Source organism: Rosa chinensis, chromosome 4, assembly GCF_002994745.2.
Source record: "Rosa chinensis cultivar Old Blush chromosome 4, RchiOBHm-V2, whole genome shotgun sequence".
NCBI classification, from domain to species: Eukaryota; Viridiplantae; Streptophyta; class Magnoliopsida; order Rosales; family Rosaceae; genus Rosa; species Rosa chinensis.
The window spans coordinates 31,970,955-31,995,316 of NC_037091.1; the positions used below are offsets into that span (position 1 = coordinate 31,970,955).

Genomic DNA, 24,362 nt, shown 5'->3' on the forward strand with positions numbered 1-24,362 from the left:
TACTCCCGCTACTTTTATTCGATTTTTTTTTTTTTTGAGCAATTTCTACTAAATGTCTTGGTTGTTAAACTGTTTTGCGATCAATAAATAATTTAACAACCAAGTCAATATGAAACAATATCGGGCAGACCAAACGTACGTCAAAACCTCTCTAATCAATCAAACTATTTTGGTGAGCTACTTCCCGCTACTTTTATTCTATTGTTTCACATCGGGCAGACCAAACGTTGTAGCTAATTATCTTTTTCGGGTGTCTTTCATTTCACCAAAAGAAAGGGAAAAAACTGGAAGGCTCATCTACATTAATTTAGGAAAAATTGTAAGAGCATCTCTTTAATTATCTTGGACATGTTAAGTTCTTTTTCAATTTTAACAGCTGCACTAGACTCCTAATTAAGTGACTTTATTTTTAGTTTTAACTATTTTCCTCCTAAATATAGAGACAGAGAGAGATGATGCTCTTTATTTTTATTTTTTTAATTTAAAATGTTTTTTTTTAAGTTATTCCACATAATTTATAAATGTATTTAAACTATTTTTCTTCTATCAATAAATAATATAAATTCAAAACTAGCTAAAACAAAGAGAAATTATAACATAGTCCCAGACCATGGTACACGTGGTGGTCTAGATTAATGTTATTAGCCTATATGTCTTGCAGTTATTTCTTATTAGTCTCTTTATTCAATTTATCTTCTTCTTTTTTTCACCTCCCATGGCCTCCACCAAATTCGAGTGATACTCTTGGCTTAAACCACCACATGACAGTACCACGTGGTACTCTGGGACCACAAAATAATTCCTCGAATTGATACATACGTATTTTAAAAGTGGCTAGCCAAAATGACTTTTTATCTATTCTGACTAAAATTTAACTAAAAAGTGGCTAACATTACCAAAGATACTCTAAGCATCTTTTCATATCTTATATGACTTTAATTCTACTCTTGATTTGTGTCTTGATTACTTTTTTTTTAATCGAAGGAGGTCAGTCAATTTTATAATTCAGCAAGCAGTACCAGAAATGACACACCTCAGAGAGGCCGACAGAAACAGTCGTCCTTTAGGACATACAAATGACCTATTCTAAAACAGAACCTCGCACTCCTGGGTACACCCACCTTTTGAGGACAATAAAGCACTTTTATTCTAACAAAACCTAGAAACTCATAAGCAAATAAAATAAATGTAACAACCGAGCAATTGCGACCCAAGGGAAAATTAAACATGGCTAGTAGGAAAGGATGTCATAGCATCCCCTACAACGCCTCCATTTTTTGGCATTTCCTCCAGCCCACGGGGAACCCAGCATCCAAACTTGGGCCCAAAAGCCCCAATAATGAGCCAAAGTCCACCCCAGGCCCAACAACCTGGAACCCAGCGGTAAACCCTAGCGGCCAAGAATTCTTCCCACGCGTCAGCCTCATCCAACCACTGCCGCCCCATAAGCTGTTGCCTTCACCGAGTAGATCCACCATCAGACCAGCCCGCGCTAGGATCAAATCCGACAAGGAGAAGAAAGCTCCACCACCCTCGTCAAAGTCCAAAACCAATCCAACTGCGAGCGTTGTTGATGAAGAAAAAACGGGATCGCCCCCTATCCCTACGTCCTCGAACACCAAAAACAACCGATCCCATTCGATCGGATTTGAGCCGAAGTTGACCTGAATAACAGAGCATCTTCAAATCTCCATCCAACACCCCCTATTCCAGAGTCAATAGCTATCTCCCAAGTCCAACCAGATGCAACAGCATAAGCGCCGGTCCTCGCACTATCACACCAACCCCTATTCCAGAGCTATCCTTACCTCCAGCGATTGTAGCAAGCAGAAGAAGGCCAAGGCCCAGGAGCAAGGGGTGCCGTTGAAAACAGCCACCACCACCAATAATTAGACCAAAAAGAGGTGAAAAGACACCCCTCCCCGTCAAAGGTAACGAACCACCACCAGACAGAACTGGTCGCCGTCGAGAAGTCTCTTTTTTTAGAGTCATAAGAGAATATAAATTTCTAAACAATGCTCACATGAAAACAGCTGTGTCTTGATTACTTAATTTACTTTATGTATACTATTATTAAGACAAGATCTTTTGTCAACCCTCACTACCTTAACTCCCTTCGAAATTGAAAAAACTACCAAATGCAATTAAATAATTAATAAAATTAAAGATCAGCAATAAAACTACCTTTAATAACTCACACGTACACTTCCACGTTGATCAGTTGTGAAGGCAATATTTAATTATATTTTTATAAATAAATAAAAAGCAATTAATATTGATCATTGAATTTACAACGAACTCAAAGTTGCTTTAATTTGTACAAATATTCGATATCTCTTTGCATTCATACATCCATGACATCAACAATAGAGGTTATTACTTCGTCAAAACTTCCTCTAACCACGTACATCAGGTGTGTTCCATAATTGAATTTCTCTAAACATTGATCAATTATTGCAACTTATTTGACAAATAAGATTTGGCGCAAATGACTTCTTGACCTTTAATTTATTGATAGAGTGTACTGTGTTTATTTGTAGTGCACGAATAATGTGGGATTGGGGTGTTGTTTTTCTTGTTTTGTTTAGCATATCCGATGATGATATATCATCCCATGCCAACTCTGCCAAATGCATATATCACTTTTGGATCTCCTCTCAATATTATAACAGATATTTATGTATATATTTCCCCGAATAATAGAATGAATCTCACCATACAAGAGATCTTTTTTTTTTTTTTTTTTCCTTCTGATGACCAATCCGGGACTCGACGTGAAGCTCCAATTGAAATGCTAAAACATGGTAAGAAGGCCTGTGTATCCAGTGCTAGCCTAACTTTCTCCAATGGGTTGTTTCTCCTTCCAAAAAGAAAAAGATCGAGTAAGAGTGGAAGATCTCGGCAGCAAAAATTATTCCTGAGATTGAAGACCATCCTTAGGTTAAGGTACAAAAGAAACAGTTAAGATGGGGATGGGGTTCTCCATCTCTTCTATTTGAGAGAAATGTGGCAGATCTGCCACATTTTTCGTTGAATTTTGCATTGTGTTAATGAGTTATGTAAGAACTTTTTTGGCTGAGGTTCATATGTTGAAAATATGAGTAAATGTGGATATCACTAATTTAGTAATTTATACTTATTTTTAATTAATTGGTATAATACATGGTATATGGTGTATCGATATGGTATATGGTATAATACATGGTAATATGCGGTCTAATAATAGAAGAGTGCAATACCACATTTTAAGATTTTCACGTATCAAGCCAATTTTCAACAAGAAACTGTACATATAACACCGTATGAACTAATCAACAGAACATTTGATTATTCATCTTAATGAGGACTCGTAGTTGAGGAGTTTTTTGAGAATCAAAGACAAGAGTTTTCTTCAATCACTTGTGTCTACTTTTTTTGCTATCAAAACAGAATTTGGATTTGACTATATGTTAAATTTGGTCAAAGTATGAAATACAGCAAATGACCACTACTTGCGAAAAGACTGGATTGTATATGTTTTTTCTAAATTGAAGAATTATAATGGACACTAGAACGGTGTCTGTTCTATTCTGAAATTCGGAAGGCCTAGTGTGAAATTTTAAATAAATATTTCTAATTGTGACCTCGCATAGTGACACAAAAAGAAAAGCAATGTATATATGTACTTAAAGCAAGATTGACTACTGAATAAAGAGCATATAATATTCGCGTTTGTTCATAAGTTGAGCGTTCTTCAGCTTATAAGGAAAAATTGGCAAAAAAAAGAAGAAGAAAAGCTTACAAAAACAATAACTAAAAACATTTGAAGAAAAAATACAAGAAAAGTAGAAAACAAAACGGCAAATCCAAACTGTGAAACACATATTAGATAGGCAATAACTAGTCCGAATTACAAATCCGTTACAAAGTTGATTCGCCAAAACATATGTAGGTATTATTAAAGTGACGCTATTCGAAAACAAAACATGACATATGAAACACTAGCTAGGGTTCAAATCTCTTTTCTCCCTTTTATTTGGAAATCAAAATCTGCCATACACACAAAGTGACGCTAGTAGAAAACAATAGATGACACGACTTGACTTGAGTGTCACTCATGTATTTGGGTTTTCCGACCACGGAGCAAAATTAAAATGAAAAACCTGAGGCTTAAAACTTTGAAGTCAACATCATCAAAGGGAATAGGACGGAATCATCATCACAAAAAGAGTCACAGCCGCAACAGAAATCAGAGGGATATATACGTCTATACATTTTTGGCCTCAAAACCGAACCGACCACTTAAATTAAATCCTTTTTGGAATTTTGAAGATCTCTGGTCAAATACTCGCCAAACATGCTTTTACTTTTCTCTCTACTGACCCACCACCTCCCCCACACACATACCATGAGAGAAATGAGACGAAAATCTCACACGCCCCCTCTTCATATATACCCCCCGCTCCCTGCTCTCAGAACTCAAGTGCCACAACTCTCTGAACCTTCTTCTCTATCTACCTCTAGCTAGCTGAGCTCTCTCATCTTCTTTTTGAATAGAGCTTGGCCGGCAATCATGGCTTCCATGAACATTCACATGCCCAACACAAACTTAAACCATGTTGCATTTTCCGAAACCACTCGGCCGCTGCGGTCGGTTTGTATCGGGCAGGTTTGTCTGCCCAAACGAAGCAAATTAGCAACAGCTTCTCCTACAAAACAAACGGTCGTCGCATCTCCGGTGGCCATTGAAGTAGCAGCTAGAGCTAGCTCTGGTTCTAGTACTAGTACTACTTCTTTGTCTCATTCGTGGAGAGAGATTCAAGGCTCCGACAACTGGGAAAATCTAGTAGACCCATTGCACCCTCTTCTCCGGCAAGAAATAATCCGGTACGGCGACTTTGTAAAGGCGTGTTACAGCGCTTTCGACCTGGACCCCAATTCGAAACGCTACCTCAACTGCAAGTACAGCAAGAGAAACATGATGAGAGAGATTGGGATGGAGAGCAGCGGCTATGAAGTCACCAAGTACATCTATGCTACCCCCGACATCAACATTCCCATCCAAAACGGCGAGTCGTGCGGACGCTGGATCGGATATGTGGCCGTTGCCACTGACGAAGCGGTGAAGCGGCTAGGAAGGAGAGATATTATCATCACCTTCCGAGGCACGGTTACAAACCCTGAGTGGGTGGCAAACCTAATGAGCTCCCTCACTCCGGCAAGGCTTGATCCTCATAATGAACGGCCTGATGTGAAAGTAGAGTCTGGGTTTCTGAGCTTGTACACGTCCGATGAAAGCGACAGTAGGTTCGGGCTAGGAAGTTGCCGGGAGCAGCTTCTTTCCGAAGTGTCGAGGCTACTAAACAAGTACAAAGGCGAGGAGTTAAGCATAACCTTAGCAGGACACAGCATGGGAAGTTCTCTGGCTCTTCTTCTCGCTTACGACATCACGGAGCTAGGGTTGAATCGTGTCAATTCGAGCATGAAAACACCCGTCACCGTGTTTTCCTTCGGAGGCCCCAGAGTTGGGAACCCCGGGTTCAAGATGCGATGTGAAGAGTTGGGTGTCAAAGTGTTGAGGATAGTAAACGTGAACGATCCGATCACAAAGATGCCCGGAATGGTGTTCAATCATGAGAATTTTAGGGTTTTGGGCAGTGAGCGATTGTCATTTGAGTTTCCTTGGAGTTGCTCCTGTTATGCACATGTTGGTGTTGAATTGGTGCTTGATTTCTTCAACGTGCAAAACCCTTCGTGTGTTCATGATCTGGGGACTTATATCAGCTTGCTCAAATGCCCCAAGAGACCATCAATGGAGATTCAAAGAGATAATCAAGGTGGGGATTTTGTGAACAAGGCAAAAGTATTGCTCTCGAATATAATTAGTGCGCAAAATTTGAACCTGCAGCTACCAATCCCATGGAGAAGTAGTAGTACTACTGCTGAAAGCAATATGGTGAATCTGCAGGTTCAATCACAAAGAACATAATTTATATATTTCTTCTGTGAAAAGTTAGAATGTATCAATTAATTCCCCAGCCTTGTAAATTCTTTTTAGGAAAAGGGGGATTTTGATCTCGCATTCTATCTAGGGTTAGTGTACTGTAGTACATTGAAGAGGGTTCTGTGACCTCTGGAAGACCAATCAAGAGGTTAAATTTTTGTAAGCAATCAGACCATTCGTTAAACTTTGCATAATTATGAATTTCTTTGTTTCTTTTCCAATCATAGAGATACATAATAATCTAATTAATCTTATCTTGTACAAATATAAATAATATGCAACTAATTAAGTATCTGAGATCGATTATGGATTTGTATGTTTCTTTCCACCATATATGGTATGACAGATCTGCAAATATCATTGCTAAAGAAAATTAGATATGAGAGATTTAGTGTTGTTGATGAAATTAGACGATCTAATAATAGGGAAAATACCATCTTTAGTACACACTTGGGACAGTCAATGACTCATTATACAGATATCCAACTAGATAATTAACAAGCATATGGGAATAAAATTGATTAAAACTTTACGTAAAAACTACTATGATATACAACTTGCAATTATCTCCATATTTTTTTTTCTTCTTTAACCCTATCCGGTATCAAATTTATGTGTTGGCATGAGATCTAGATTGGCTGTATACGAGTTGGAATTGTACGTATAATATACTATCTATCTAATTAGTTAGATTTGTTGGTTTCTGTATAACTTTGTCTAATAAAAAAAAAATGGTTTGTTCTATTAGGGATTCTAGGAAACTCGTAACTCCATGGCACCCTATTAGATATCCGATCAACCTCGTCTCTTTCCTGACAACCTCGTAGGAAGGACTAATACTCTCCTCTTTGCAGCGACACTTGGGGGAAAACCCTAGGTCAGCTGCCATGCACTTTTTTAGATCGGGTCATTATTCCCTTGTTTGTGATCTTTGTTGTTATCGACGTACGTAACTCCTCTGAGACGACCTCACCTTTTCAGTGAGCTTATCTTCGGCGCACCCAATCGACATTTTTCCCTATGTCATCAAAACAGGCTTCCTTCATTTTTTTTTTTAATCTTTTTTTTTTATTGTTGATGCTCTTCACCTTTCTATGTGCTACTCTAGTTGGCAAGCTCTTCTAATTGTGGATTATTTTTTGTCATGTTGTTTTTGTGGGTTTTTGCCAGGCTTTTGTTGGGAGAATCGATCTTGGATCTAAGATATTTCCCACCCATGTTTAATTTCTTATAATTCTCTTTTTCATTAATACAATTATATAATCTAACCAACTATAAAAAAATAAAGTATTAATTTCAGTTTACTCCCCTGAGGTTTGGGGGTGTCATCATTTCACCCCCTCTACTTTCAATTTTGAAGTTTTACCCCCTAAACTTTCCAATTTCAATCAGCCGTGTCCAATTTCTACTATTCCGTCCAAATTGGACGTTAAGTTTGACTCTTGAGGGCTGAAATGGTCATTTCAACATTAAAAAAACAAAAAAAAAATTCTTCTGTTTCTTTGTTTTTTTTTTTTTTTTTTCTTCAACCTATACACCAAGTTAGAATAGGTTTATAAAAACAAAAAAATACTGTAGGTGGTTGAAAACCACTCGCTGGTCTACGATATTTGTGGTATATCTCCTATAAAGTGAAGAATTTTAGGATATATCCCCAATAAATGAAGAAATATTTGTAAAAAAATAATTTTACACTTTATCTGTAAATAAATATATGTATATCCCTAATAAAGTGAAGAAATATCTGTGTAAAATCATTTTTGGTCTACGATATTTGTGATATATCTCCAATAAATTGAAGAATTTTAGGATATATCCCCAATAATATGAAGAAATATCTGTAAAAAATGATTTTACACTTTATCTGTAAATATCTATATATCTCCAATAAAGTGAAGAAATATCTGTGTAAAATCATTTTTACAGATATATATTTACATATAAAGTGTAAAATTATTTTTTACAGATATTTCTTCACTTTATTAGGGATATATCCTAAATTCTTCACTTTATCGGAGATATATCACAAATATCGTAGACCAGCGAGCGACTTTCAACTACCTAGAGTATTTTTTTTATTTTTATAAACCTATTATAACTTGTAGTGTATAGGTTGAAGACAAAATAAAAAAATAAAAAATGAAGAAACAGAAAGAAAAAAATAATAATAAATAAATAAATAAAACTATTTTTTTTATGTTGAAATGACCATTTTAGCCCTCAAGGGTCAAACATAACGTCCAATTTGGACAGAATAGGAGAAATTGGACACGACTGATTGAAATTGGAAAGTTTAGGGGGTAAAAATTTAAAATTGAAAGTAGAGGGAGTGAAATGATGACACCCCCAAACCTCAGGGGGGTAAACTGAAATTAATCCATAAATAAAAATAAAATGTCACTTTTTAGGGCTCTTGACCATTTACCCAATTTAGGCCCAATAAATGCCGACTTACTCCACTAAAAGATTTGTGTGCCTACTTACCCAATTTAAATATAAAAAGACAAGTTTGCCCTTTAAATAATTAAAAAGTCATTGAAGACCTCGCCGAACTCCCGTCATCGGCGGTCGGAATCCGGTGACCGGCCGTCAGAATCCTATCACCAGTCACTGGAGGTTTCCAAAGAGGTCGCCGGAGAGTTTTATTACCCCCCCCCCCCCCCAAAAAATTTTTATAAAGTTTATTGGGGGGCAATAAAATATTTATTGGATATTATTAGGGGCAAATAAAGTTTATTGGGGGGCAATAAAATAGGACGCTGGACAACGGTCACCGGTCCGGAGGTTGCTGGAAGTTCGCAAAGAGGTCGCCGAAGACTTTTATTAACCCCCAATAAATCTTTATTGGAGGGCAATAAAAAGTTTATTAGGGGGCAATAAAGTTTATTGGGGAGCAATAAAAAGTTTATTATGCGGCAATAAAGTTTATTGGGAGGCAATAAAAAGTTTATTAGGTATTATTGGGGGTAATAAAAACTTTATTGGGGACAATAAAACAGGACACCGGTCACTGGATTCCGGCCGCCAGTGATCAGATTCCGGTTGCCAGTCACCGGATTTCGGCGACCGGTGACCTAATTTACGCGATCGGTCACGGAGTCCGGTGAAGTCTCTCTCTCTCTCTAAGTGACAACGGGAGAGAGGGAAAAATTGTCCCAAAAATTAATTAAAAAAATAACTTAATTGGATACTAGGGCAAAAAATATGTAATTTGTTGGGTAAGTGGGCAATCTTATAAGATGTTTGGGTAAATAGAACCCAAATTTGGGTAAATGGATATTTTCCCCACTTTTTAAACTTAGAATAAGTGTGTTATAAATGACACAAAAAAAAAAAAAAAAAAAAAACGCGTATTTGGAATTGGCCGGTATTATTAATAGATGAGGTATAAAATACCGATCATAAATATGTTTCGGTTGTACATTTGAGTATCGAGGCCAACTAGGAGAGCTACATACTTGTGCTTTTATGCAGAGCTTATCACTGAGCTAGCCTAGCTCAAGTTTAGGATGTGTAAATCAAGAAACATGGGAAGAAATATACGGAGATTTAAGGCACAATATCAAATCAAAGCTCCAACAACTTTTCCAGTGAACCACCACAACACCACGGCCATGGCTGGCGGTTCCACAACCGGATCACCTACCTTCATTCATGTTGCACCAAAGTTTAAGTTTGCTTTAACTGTTCCATTTTATGTCACCCATTACATTCACCTCGATCATCCAATAAACCCTAACTACCTTAAACCTTCTTAATTCAAATCCAATTATCACCTTCTTCCCTCTTTCCCACCATTTCTCCATTCCCCAAATGACCCATACTTAGTCCCTTTTCATGTTTCATCACCTTGTAACCACCCTAGTGTCCCTGATAGGTCACGCACCTTCTTTTGTTCTTCTTATCTCCCCATCTCACTCTCTCTTCGGTCTTGTGACCCGAGAACCATAGAAGCCCATGCCCCCCTACACTCCCCTTTTGCCGCCCCACAAATGGAGAGAATCTTCGCTCTCTTCTCTTATTTATTGCTTCACATCTTCACTTCACTTCACCATTTTTTCCATCATCTTCCCATAATCCCATCAATAACGTAACAAGGTTAATATTCTTTACATTTTTGAGCTTTTCTCATTACTATCACCACCAACTCCATTTCCATTCCTTGCATTACTCCACCACCATCAATTTTCATATTCTTCATCTCTATTTACAATCAATTGCTGCATTTAATTCACATTCTCATTCCATTTCACATACACAACCTTCATTGCATCATCGATTCACTTCTCCTTCCACCATCAAAGCACTGAAGAAGGAAGAGGACTTCTAGCACCAATTTAGGAACCAGATCGAATCACCATCATCACCATGTTAGCATCACCTCTTGCCTGCGAAGTGACCACTCTGAAGGCCTTCATGAGTTTATTCACTCCATTCTCAACTTGTAATCATCACTAGTCACTCCTCAATCTTACTCTTTAAATTTTATGTATTAAAATATATGTACGCTAAATTTTATGATTACCTATGACTAGTTACTTTGTTGGAATTAGGATTGAAGTGCACTTTACCCATTGTTATGGGTTGATACTAAGATATACACTCGATCCAAATGTTAGTGTCACTTTCACATGTTAGTTCGAGAAGTGAATGCATATGCTTGTGCCTAACTTACTTAAGTAAGTTTGAACATTAATTAAGCATAAATGTACACCATGTGTATATCTGAAGATCTGAAGATTGTGAGTTAAAATCACCTAGAATTAGGATTGATTTGCTTGTATGATTATCTAAACTCAAAATTGTATATATGCATCTAGGACAAGTAATAGAAACTTAATTAGTTGGTAATAGAGCTTGATCCTTGATAGTTAATTTCATATTTAACAGGTTGGATTGATTACATAAAAGGAGTTTAAGACTTTAAACTATTACCCAAATGCAAAGAGGATAATTGGACAATTAAAGTGGCATCATCTGTTGTCTTGAATATCAATGCATGCAAATGAGGCTAATATTGGTGGATAATCTAAGTCCCAATTCTCATCCATTTGATCACTAGTTTAGTTGGAGCAATCTAGTTTATATTTGAAGTACTTAGTTGAATTTAAATCACCACATCTTCAAACAAAAATCAATTCACTAAACACCATGTTGCACATGCTCACCATGAGTCTAGATTTTCTTGTAAACTAAGACTTGTGATTATAAATTTATGAATTTATCAAGTCTCCTTTAAATTAGCCCCATACCATTATTACTTGTACGTGCCTTTAAATTTAAGGGTGACATAAATGCTAACACACTAAGGATTAAGCGTTAAACATAACAATGTAATCCCCATGCCAAAACCAACCACGTTGTTATCCACTGATCCCTTATGAGAAATTGGCAGCCATGCATTCCACCTGATCCTCCATAATTTGGATAAGAAATACATAGATATATATTAATTATAATATAATTAATAATATGTCTTCAAATCTGTTAGTAATTTGTTGTATATTACGCGAATAAAATTTTTTTCTCAAAATATTTCCGTATTTCGTATTTTTTAAAGAGACTCGTTAAATTTTCTGTACTTTTGAAGCTAAAAGTGTTATATTGCATTACACGATTTTTAAGTTCTTTTTTCGTAATTTACACATATTATTGAAAAAAAATAACTTACAAATTAATATTTTAAAATTAAAAAATTAATTAACTAAAAATATTTTGCAAACTTTTCAACGAACTATTTAATGAAATGTCCGAATAATATACGTACGTACATATTATTTACATATGGTATACATCTTGTATTTTAATGAACACCTTCAGTCTTTCACGAAATGATAGAAGAAATATATGGCAAGTTCATATTAGGGTATTCAAGGCAACTAAGTTTGGAAAGAATAATTCACTGCAGACGTGGTAGATCTGATACAAATATTTTGGTTGAACTTGTTTGGCTCCAAAAACCAGCCTTTTGGGCTCAAACAGAACTTTTAGAACTTCAGATGAGATCAAAATCTTTGATTTGGTTCAAGTGTAATGTTACGTTTATTTCCAAAATCACCACATGTTAGACCCAGCCTGAACCCGAAATAGTAATTGTATCCTTCAGGACCTTCATTACACCTGGTATAGTTGTATCTCTTCGTCAGTTGAGTGTGCTCAAATGCATCGTCAAAATCAGGCAAGCAGCGTGTTATTATCATTCAAAAGAAATGATGTGGTTCAACACTGCTTTACTGCCCAGTTAGAAATCGATTTAAGGCAATTACATTGCATGTTTAAGGTGTGGAAAGTATTAAGTAGCAGCTCTTAATTGGAGCTTAATTAATTAGTCCTAGTTGAAGTGCATAGCAGAATCAGTAAAAACTGTAAGAATCATTTTAGTCCAAAACAAGTAAAATCGTGTTTTTCGCGGTAAAGAAGATCAATTTGGTAGGGTCAAACTAAACTTTAGTTACTAAAGAAGCAAAAACAGCGTTCTTTGACCAGCAACTTCTAACTTTGTGAATAACAACAGTTCTCTTCATGTTTTACATGAAGCTCGTGATCGATCCAAGTTATTATGGATTTGTAGCTAACTAGCTAGCCTTATTAAGGACAGATACCGATCGACCCAATATGATTTCCCTTTTTAACTATGGATATCTATGTGATGTTTTTTTTTCTTTATTAAGTTATCGATACATAAATATTTAATAAATATTTTTAAAATTTTCAATAAGAAAAAAAAATTGCGTACAAACAAACAGGCCCGGCCCTGGGAAATTCAAGGCTCGGGGCGAAGAATAAAATTGGGCCTTTTATATATATAAAAAAAAAATTTTAATGTTTCATATTGATGAAAAAAATATGATACAACGGGGGGGACGTAAAACCAATACCCCGAAAAATAAATATTACATCACATTATATCAATCAAATCTCATCTAAAATGACTTCTTCTTGCATTTTTAGATGCAAAGTCATCAATTATGTGCTCAACCTCAACATTTTTCAACATATTCTTTTCAATACTCAAGATTGCTAAACCATTCAACCTATCTTGAGTCATCGTTGTCTGCAAATAAGATTTTAATAACTTTAATTTTGAAAAACTTCTTTCTGCAGATGCTACTGTAACAGGTACAGTTAATAAAATCCTATAAGCAACCAAAATATTTGGAAACATATCCATTTTTTTTGCAAACTCCATAATTTTAATGGAATTCCATGGTTTTCCTGTTTCATATGCTTCATTTGGTAGCATTTCCTGCAATATTTGCAACTCAGAAAGCAAATATTTTGCATCAATATCAGACACCTCACCATGTTTCAAAGCAAGTTCAAGTTTCAAACAACAATTTTTCATTTCTTCATCATCCAATGAAACCAACCGTGATGCATCAAATAAGAAGCCAAATACATATTCAAAACTTTCCATTTGTTCAAATCTACTCCTCAATTGAGAAAGAGCCATATCAACTAAGACAAGAAAGTAATCAGTTCTAAAATCTTCTTGAGCTGATTGTTGTTCTCTATCTGTATCAGGAATCTCATCAAAATGTCTCTTTCTTATAACCCTACGCTTCACAGGAAATACAGACTCAATTCCCATTTCATTTGCAATTTCTTTAGCATCAATTATAGCAGAATTAAATCCATCTTCTCTATATTTTTCAAAAAATGAAATCAACCCTTTTAAACTTTTAATAGCAACATCAAGAATCATATCTCCAACTTGCAAATTTTTGCTTACCATGTTTATTTTGTGCAAAATATCATGCCATATAACCAAACTTAAAATGAAATCAAAACTTGAAAATTCACCATCTAATAATTTCCCAACTTCCCAACTCAAATGATTATCATATGCATCACCAACTTCAGCAAGTTTGATTAAAGCTTCTTTTATTTTGGGAAATTGACTTTTTATTGCTTTCACACTTTCAATACGACTTTCCCACCATGTAGCTGACAAAGATTTCAAAGTTAATTCATCTACATATTCAAGTAAAAGGTTCCATCGCTTTTTTGAATTAGCAAACACATTGTAAATGGCCTGACATGCTCCAAAAAATGATTTTCCTTTTAGACAAGAGTTTGCCATATCACAAAGTACTAAATTAAGAGAGTGACAACCGCATGGCATATAAAAAGCTCTAGGATTTATGTCAAGTAACCTTTTCTGAACACCTTGGTGTTTTCCTCTCATATTGGAACCATTATCATAACCTTATCCCCTCACATCATCAATATCTAAATCAAGAGAGCTTAGAGCAGCTTGTAGTTCATTAAAAAGACCCAAACCCGATGTATCTTCCACATTTAAAAACTCCAAAAAATACTCTTCTACTTTTATTGGGCAACTTGCAACATCTACACATCTTATTATCAAAGTCATTTGCTCTTTGTGACTAGCATCAGGGGTGCAATCAAGAATCACAGAAAAATATTTAGCCTCTTTAATCTTCTTTATAATCTCACTCTTGACACTTGATGCCAACATAGCTATCAATTCATTTTGTATTTTATGACTAAGATAATGATAATGAATATTTTTATTTTGAATGAGTCGAAAATGATGCTTCATTATTGGATCAAACTCTCCTATTGATTCAAGAAAACCTAAGAAATTTCCATTTGAATCCTCATAGATTTTTTCATTTGTTCCACGAAAGGCTATATTATTCATAGCAAGACGTTTAATAACACTAATTACCCTAACCATGACTTCTTTCCAATGCTCTGTATCTTTCTTGATTTGCTCTTGTAATTCTTTATCAATTGTTTGATTTGTACTCAATCTCACTCATAGCTCATTCCAAGCTCTAAGGTTAGAGAGGTGTTCATGACTCTTTTCATGTTGTTTAAGCTTATCCCCCAAATGTTTCCAATCATTAATTCCTTCATTTGCTAATTGACTCCTAGAACGAGCTTTTCTTACAACTTTACAACAAAAACAAAATACTTTATCCAAATCTTTTGAGTAAACCAACCATTTTCTATCGAAAAGTTCACCATTACTCATCTTTTGAGAAAAATAATCCAAAGAGAACCCCCTACTTAGATTATCCTTAGGAAAAACAATATTGGTTTCTCTAATAGGACCTTTTTCAACAAGTAGATCTCTCATTTTTCTATCTAAACTATCCCAAACTCTAGGATCATATATATTCAAAGGCATTGTACCTTCTAAAGGTTCACTCACACGATTTATTTCAATATTCTTACTTTCAAGCACATTTGTTTCTTCCATATTTTCTGTTTGATCATTTTCATGTTCACCTATATCTTCAACTCCTTCGGCTACCTCATTTTCATTTTCACCTATATCTTCAACTCTTTCCGCTACCTCATTTTCGTTCTCACCTATATCTTGAACTCCTTCAGTTACCTCATTTTCACCTTGATTTTCCGAAGAAACACCTCTTTTCTTAAAAAACTTATCTAATGAACCTCTTTGGGAGCTTATAAAATCTTCTTGCTGTTTTTTTCTTTTTCTTTTTTCACTACCAGATGCGTATTTCTTAGGAAACATTACTCTAATAAAAAACAAATGGGCAAATATCAATCGAACAATAGAACCTGGATGTGAGAAATCTAATACGTTGTCTACGCAAACTGCCTTCCTTGAGTCCTTGACTTTGTTCACAGTTTCACACCAATGACACCACAATGCTGTAAACAATTGAAAAGAAAAATAAAAACCCATGGCCGATGCACAAAATTCCATTGCTAAAGTTCAATTGAACAAAATAGTATCATATTTCTAACCTGAATCACTTGATTTACGACTTTCTTTCTCATATCACTGTGGTGGTCTGGTGGGTGATACAATTGGTCTGATAAAGCACTAAACTGGAATTCTGGAAAACAAAGGAAGTTAGACATTGAATCAAACAGACAAACACACACATAAAAGCAATCAAGAACTGCACCATTCGAATCCTCATCTTCAATTTCCTAAGCAACCAAACAGGAAAAAAGAACAAGTGAAAATCAGAGAGTGAGGTACTACCGAATCAAGATTGTTGTGGAACAACTGCACGGATCGCCGACGAATTCGTCCCAGAAAGTAACGTACACCAATTATAATTTATAAAGAATTAAAGATATAAAATTGGAAAGAGCTATGGTCAGCTTCTAGTTCTAGGTATAAGAAACAACGCCCAAGATTTGTGATTTGTGAACAAGTAAAACAACGAAATTGAGAGGTTGAGAGACGGAGATTGAGATTGAGAGAGAGTCGGAGAGAGAGATTGAGATTTAGATTGAGGAATTGCTAGCCTATTTATAGAGAGATTATAGAGAAGATGAATTGTCTTCTCCATAAATTGGTAACGGGTATATTGCTCGATTTGCTCCATGATTAATGAGACTCCCAAATTGAGAGGAAGAAGCGAAAAACTAGAAGATGAAGAGTTGAAGAGAGGTTCTGCCGAAGAGAAAGAAAGGCTTCTGATGCGTCAGTGCGTGCGCGACTTTTTTTTTTTTTTTTCTTTTAAAAGATGCGCGACTTTCTTTGGGAATTTAGGTTTTTTTTTTTTTTTTTGGTCTCTCTCCCAAAATTTGGGCCCTGGGCTATCGCCCTGCCTGCCCTGGGCCAGGGCTGGGCCTGCAAACAAATTGTCGATCATGGATTTGCACTTCCTTCTATGATTCAAATCTAGCACGAAGAGGCCATGGCAGGATCAATGGCAGAAGACTAGTAGGCAAGGGCGTTCCTGGCTAGGGTCAAGGAGGGTCAAATGACTCCCTTAACCTTAGCTTTTTTGTTATAGATATCTTATATTTTTTGCTTAATTTTGCTTGTAACCCTGTTTCTTTTTCTTTTCATGGAATTTTTTTATCTAATTTTTGAGTAAAACCTCAATGTGCTATAGATTTAAGTCATATTTTAAGGAAATTAAGATTTTTCTCCTTTTTATTTCTTTCTTTATTGAGTATAAATTTTTCACTTAAATGTAAACCCTAATTGAAACTATAATTTTGACCCTTCTTATTACAAATTCTGGCTACACCACTGCTAGTAGGTAGCTATCAATGAGTGATCATTGCAAGAGAAATCCTAGCTCCAAGTTTTCTCATAGATGTGTGTATGTCCTGCAGACGAATAAGCCGTTAAACTCTTGTCTCTTAATTCGAATATTTTTATTTTTTTCAAGAGTTCTATCATTATAATGTTTAATGTTTTTATATCTAGCTTCCTGATCATTTGTGTATCTACACTTCTAATTTCATCACACGTGTCTCCATACCCACAAATTTTAAACAATCTCCCACAACAGCTCTTTTGTCAGTATACCAATTATTTTTAATTATTTACTTTAATGAATGTGAGAGGGTTTGAACTTGACATGTACATCTATCAACATTTTGTTGAAAAAAAAAAACTTTCTTATCTCACTAAACCAAATGCTAGGTGGCTACACATTATTTTGTATTGATTAGAAAATATAATTGTTGAATCAAAATATCAAATCTAAAAAGAATGAAAATGTTCAACAACCTCACAATTAATATGAATATGGCTGGACTAGTAGCCACTGAAAATGGTTCCTACGAACCTAAAAATATAAAGGCGTATAATTGATTGTATATGTAGAAACTGAATAAACGTATATGTACAAAACGAACTCTGTTCACCTACTCATTATGCTCAACTGTTTTTAAACCTAAAATCAAAGATGAAAACTAATAAAACAAATTGGAATGATATTATTTGTTCATTATTCTCCATCGTTGGACTTAAACCCAATGTTAATTAGCAAAACTGAGTACTGAATAGGTAAATATGCATGTGCACAGTCAACATAGAGTACATGCTATAGCCTTGTCAACATCTTTTATAAAATAACCGAAGAGTTCTTTACACTAATCAAGAGCTAATGGAAGAAGAGGGAAAAATGAAAACCGGTGCAACTTTTTTTACAAGGATGAACATTCATTGATTTTCGTCATTTGATTAGATCATTTAAAATTAACTTGAAGAGAAGATATTCCGTATGACACCCATTCCACGTATCTAGTACGGCTGACCAATCAGTGCACATGCAGGTGAAATTTTGGAGTGTTTTGAGTATTTACTATAATAAAGTTAGGGTAGTTTTGAAATATAATTAAAGTTTTTTTTTTATTTAGATTGGGCAACCGTTTACGGCTGCCCTATGTAAGACTTTGGCTAACTTTGAATTATTAAATTTAGCTGCTTTACAGGAACTGAAAAAAAAGAGCAAAATTGAATTATTAAATTTAGCTGCTTTACACGAACTTAAAAAAAATAAAAAAAAATAAAAAAGAAAGAAAGAAGCAAAATGATAGAACCAATCGGAGTTCAAGTGTTAAGATGATCTAGCTAGTTTATTTGGTTCGACCAAGCGTTGGCATTGAATAATAAGTTGCATGTATCTATCATTATAATTAATTTGGGGGTGGACGTGTACGTGTTGGTCCCTCATTCTAACCGGCCAAAGGCAAGGGCCCTAAACCTAGCTGCAGGGTCCCCAAGAGAGAAGGAAAGAAGAGAAGAGGAGAGAATCAAGGTCAACTCAAGAAGCATCTGATCGATATATAATTAGCTCTCCAGATCGATCTATATAAATAGAATAGAATAGAAATTGATGGTGTGTACCGTACGTCTAGTCGTTTTCTTGCAAGAATTCCGGTCGGCAGTGCCATCTGAGATGGTGATCATCAACATCCTCCTGAATATGACTAGTGGCACTGATGTGTATTGCCACGTGAGACATGCCTTTTCAATCCAAGAGAAGTCCCCCAAAATAATTGGAAGAAAGGTACACGGATCTGACTCTCAATCTATACAAGCAACAAAACTTTGATAACCGACCACAGATTCATGCAATCTGAAAAGAAACACTTAACACATGAAACTCGATATCCAGCTCCCAAATTTTAGCGCGTTTTGTGCATTTTCTCTCCTATCACTTACAAGTGCTCTACATTTGATTATACGCATTTATATGCGTGTAATTATATCTAAAGCACTAGAAATAAGTTAATGCTCATGTCAATTAATATGTGATTAATTCATTTTTATTTATTTTGTATAAAATAAGCGGAGTTGCGAAAACGTGAAAAAATAGTGCGAAATTGGAGTAAATTGGAGTTTCCGATAAAAGGACGAAATAGTCAATGAGGGTCAACCGTGGTCAACACCATCATGGGAGCAGAATCCAACCACCTCTGATAATATGTGTGGAAGTACATTGAAAAAGAAGCGAAGGAAGAAAAATTGGGAAAAGAAAGACAGAAGAAAGGTGAATGAAAGAAGAAAAGGAAAAAAAAAATTCTGATTTTTGATGACGTCAGTAGCTGACCCTTTCCTCTTCATCTCACATGCCCAGCTTTTTCTTTCTCTCTTCCTCTCATAAGCTGATTATCCTATCCCTTCCTCCCACGTCCAGCCACATATAATTATCCAATTATCCTTCATTCTTCCTCTTCTCCCAAGTCCCAGCAGACCACCACGACCTCACCATTTTTTCATTCCAATTTCCCTTTCCATTCTTCCATTGCCGAAAACCTCACCTCACCACAAATCACCTCCTCACCAAGATTTCTTCTCCTCATTAAGATCCATAACTCCTCATTAAGATTTCTCCTTCTCCATTTTCTTCTCCTCACCAAGATCCACACTTCCTCACTAAGATCCACCTCACCAAAATTTCATATTCTCATCAATTTCACAAGATTCAAAAGGGAAACACTTCAAGCATAAGGGGTTTAATCACCACTTGGGTAAAAGGGAGAATTTATAATTCCAAGGCTTGTTATGTTTGCTTTTTAGCATTTGTAACTTGTCTTGGTTGTTTTCCCTCTTCTATATCTTTTCCTCTTTTGTTTGTATGAAATTGATGGAATTGATGATGTATATATTTATGGGTAATGAATAGAAATTTTGTTGGGGGCTAGGGTTGTGTGTCCTAACCCAAATTTTATGTAAAGGATGCCTATTTTAATGGATTAATTGATGCAATTTATTTTATTGGATGCTTATATCAAGTTTTGTTGGGTTGAAATGCATGTCTAGGAGCCTAGTCAACTCTAGGGTATGGAGTTTGAGCATGTCTAGGACGGAGTTAGAGGCTTGACCCCCTCTAATTCCTAAGCTAGAACCCTCAATTTGATATTGTAGGGGTTATAAGCATGGTGATTTATACCCACTGCGTGATTGCGAGGGTGAATCGCTTAGTGGTCTAATTCTTGAGCTTTATGCCAATTAGAGCGATTTAGAGACCCTTGAACTGGCTCTAGCTCTCTCTAATTGAGTTTGTGTGACCCTTGAAACGGCACATTAATACAGTAATTGAGAATATATGGTCCTTGAGCCTTGAACCGCCTTGGATACGACTACCACCTAATCAAGAATTTTGCATATACATTAGATAGCTCCCGACACATAGGATTTGGGTGAAGGAACCTCCCTAGCACCCAACACTCTCTTGTCTTGAATTTTTTGCAAACTACTTTAGCATTGCATTTTTCATTTTTAGCAATTTTTCTATTTTCGGTTCTTAAATTTAGTTTAAGTCTTCACAATTAAAAATCACAATTTCGGATTTTTCTATTTTCGGTTCTTAAATTTAGTTCAAGTCTTCACAATTAAAAATCACAATTTCGGATACTTGTTGCTAGGATAATTAAATTTGTGTTTAGTTGTCTGTAACTAAGTGGGGTTCCCTATTCCCTTGGGTACGATACTTGGAGCTTAATTTATTTGCCCTAAACTTGATGACAGTGTTGTATTACGCGTGAGGCGCTAGTATATGCACCGAATCAATGGCGCGTGGGATTCGTAACTTAGTGGGGTTCCCTATTCCCTTGGGTACGATACTTAGAGCTTAATTTATTTACCCTAAACTTGATGACCGTGTTGTATTACGCGTGAGGCGCTAGTATATGCACCGAATCAACATCCAAACACATCTCTTTTCTCTTTTCTGGTGGTTACTGATAGCACTTAATCGTCTGTGTGCATGTGAGGAAGTACGTATCAGATGTCTTATGATGGAGATAGAGATTGAAGACCTACAAATTTTATCAAAATCAAGATTCCTTTTTCAGATATGAAATAGATCATACCCGTGTTCGTGATGGTAGTACGTGTCCGAAGGGGCACCAATCAATCTCAGCCAAAATCATCAACCTCAATTCCAAAGAGTGCCAAAGATGACGCAAAACAGGGGGGGGGGGGCATTCTCAAACGACATATAACACTCACAAAACCCTAACCCTAGGAAACTCAAATTCTTAATTTTTAACCATGTACTCCAGGTGGAGGGAGAAAGAAGGGAAAAGATAAAGAGAGCGTAGTCAAACAAACTAATGAAAAAAGGAAATTGCTTTTTCTTTTTTTGTTAAAAATGGAAAATGTTTGAAAATGTTATTTTTTATTGTTTAATTTATTTTACTTATTAGTTCTCCCATATTTCCTTTTCGTTTCTCCAAATCTTCAAGTAAATGAACACACCAAATCCAAAACGATTGAAAGTTCATATTATATATCCAACAGACCCTAATGAAGATTTTAGCACTTTCTTGGGCTAATTCTTTTCCATTTTATTATTAGCCATTAGCCTCAATATTTGTTTAAGATACTTCATCATGTTGTACTTGTCATCTCTTATGACTTGACCTCAGTGGAGAATTTTTATCAGGAGAACTGTAGAAATTTTTTTCATGATTGAGAGAGAGAATAATTATCGGTGGATTACTGTTTAAGTGGTGGCTAGCTATAAAGTCAAACAATTATGTTAAGAGATGGATGATTATGCCCTTAAACAACATAGTTAATTTGAAAAAGATCTAACAAAAACGATTGAATCCATTTATTAAACCTTAATCTTGTCCACTAATGAGATTCCGACCACACAAAGCAAATTTAAATATATCTCTTATAAGTAAACGATTGAAGGAAAGCTGCGGGTTCAAATACATGTCAGACTTTTTGCAACAACTGTAAATCTGATAGTTGAGAAAATGAAACCAAATCATTCGAATACGACGATCTTTCTGATTTAGTTTTCAGACTTTGTTTCGAGTTTGATGGAAGCAAAGTAAGACAAAATACACACAGTGTGTATATGTATATAGGTTGTTAGATGTTCATACAGCTATACTATATATACTGCTGTTGAATTCCACTGCACATGGAATGCATAAACATTAAACTATAATAGAAAACTATCATTTCATTTTTACTACACCAGGTAAATCATTCATTACAAGTAAGCCATGTCGGGATCAAGTCATATGTTTTATTCTTTTTCTCAGAAGGAATGAACCATGCGTTCATAAATTAATTTCAATCGAATACAAAGAAGAGATTACAGTGGCACTATATTAATATTTTGCTCATAAAGAGCAAGTCATATGTATATTAGTATCAAAAGTTGGAGAAACTAACTACCCATGATATAACATATTGTCATGACTCATGATGTACCCACTTAAACGAATTAGAATTTCAAATGTGAGACCGATTTGATAATTTTAATAGGGGCCTTATGAGTCATAAACACTTTAGCACAAAAATACTTGCTCTTAAACCTTCCTACTACTTATGCATTAAGCACAATCGAGTAATCTCTCTCTCTCTCTCTCTCTGTTTAAGTTTAAAAATAATTTATTAGGAAGTATATCTCTCTCTCTCTCTGTTTAAGTTTAAAAATAATTTATTAGGAAGTATATATGTTTCCAAACAATTATTAATTGTGTGACTTTAGCATAGTAATTATTCATGCTTGATGGGATGTACAAATCTGGTTTCAGTTAAATGGACTAGGAACTCCCACTGAAGTCTTGTCAATAACAAAGTAATCATTAACAGGGAATGAATGTATACTCGCCAGCCGCTTAAAAGAGAACTAACATTTCTTCAAAAAAAAAAATATGATACATGTGTCTGAAGTAGTTGAGACGCCCATGACATTATCATTGTACGTATGTTGTCTAGTTAAGATTGATGGAAATGAAGTACTTCACCATTTTTTTTTGTTACATGGGAGCATCAAGTACTTTGTCATTTTTAATCTAAGGTAATAAATTTTCAGAGTATAAAATAATCGATAGACATCTTTTACATAACTCACTATTTATTAATTGACACGATAACAATGTTATTAGGACTTTAAACACTTGTTCATATGATGTAGAGTTTCGTACGAAAAAACCTTAGGAGGATTAGAATCAGTGGCGGAGCTAAAGTCAAGCTTGGATAGCTTTTTCCAAGCCATAGCCAAAGAAAGAAAAAAAAAAGTAAGAAATTCAAGCTAGGCTTGTGGCAACTCCTAATGTACTTCCCTTGATTTGAATTCGAAACCCGCCGATGGTTAAGTTTAGCTAGACATCAGCATCTACACCATCTCAAAGTTAACCTCCTTTTTTTTTTCGGTGGCAGAAGTTAACCTCCTTTTCATAAAATAGATTTATACATTTTACTTTGATAATTTCACCGACCTAAAAGTTTTTCCCTAGCTAGAATTAAATCACTCGTACTTTCCGCAGTTATTGGTAGTGGACCTATGTGCTTAAGTCAAGACCTTATCAATGTTAATTAAGAATTAGCAATGGATCTAAACCCTACTAGTGTAATAGATTTGCCTAACAAGTTTTATAATATTGCATGGTGGAGAGTTGCACGTAGCAATAAAATTCATAATGTAACTATATGACTATAATAAGACCCTGCTCGGAACTTGGCATTGGGTGAGAGATTTAATTAAACTATTAGTACAATCAAAGTTCTAATGAAATGTCGGAGTCAAGCTAATTTGCTTCCTAAAGTCTAAACCAAAAGCAAAAATTATTGGAAGAGTATCTTTAGGGCAGCTTAGTTTATCAGTAAACTTAACCATCTTTTGGGTTTGTGAAGACTTGTCACTACAGCTAGGGGAAACCAGGGCAAGAAACACATGATCCATCTTTCTTTAGTCTTTTGCACATGAAACTTTAACTATTTCCTGTACATATTTAGGTCATTATATGTATCCTCGATTAGATTCATCTCTAGCTCGCAGCTAAATATGACTAACCCAAGTTTTAAATCATGAATGATTATGAGAACCTGGCTTAGATTCTTATATATATATATATATATAATGGTAAAATATTCATATTCGTGGCCTCATGATGTGTACGTTAGGTAAAGTGTTTGAATAGCTTGTACCAATTATTGCATTATTGTTTTGTTATTGCTTCACATTTATGGGAAAGAATATTCCCAGTTTCAAATAGAGTTGGGGCAATGTTAGAAAACTTAATCAGCTGGTTGCCATGGAGGAGAACGAACCTCTTATCTAACCTAAACGGAACCTAATTCCAGCCTATAGCTTATATATGGTTGAATTGCTAGTTTTGGCATTATTATTGGATAAAATTTCGG

At 35.3% G+C, this 24,362-nt stretch overlaps 2 protein-coding genes across 2 annotated transcripts; one reads left to right on the top strand and one right to left on the bottom strand.

Moving 5' to 3' along the window:
• Positions 1 to 4,503: 4,503 nt before the first annotated feature.
• On the top strand, positions 4,504 to 6,066 carry LOC112200527 (galactolipase DONGLE, chloroplastic). Its single transcript, XM_024341564.2, has one exon. It carries the CDS (start codon positions 4,553 to 4,555, stop codon positions 5,966 to 5,968), a length of 1,416 nt encoding a protein of 471 aa, XP_024197332.1. The 5' UTR covers positions 4,504 to 4,552; the 3' UTR covers positions 5,969 to 6,066.
• A 6,836-nt stretch (positions 6,067 to 12,902) lies between these two features.
• On the bottom strand, positions 12,903 to 13,718 carry LOC112199123. Its single transcript, XM_024340177.1, has one exon. The coding sequence runs from the start codon at positions 13,716 to 13,718 to the stop codon at positions 12,903 to 12,905; it is 816 nt and encodes a 271-aa protein (XP_024195945.1).
• Between the last annotated feature and the right edge of the window lie 10,644 nt (positions 13,719 to 24,362).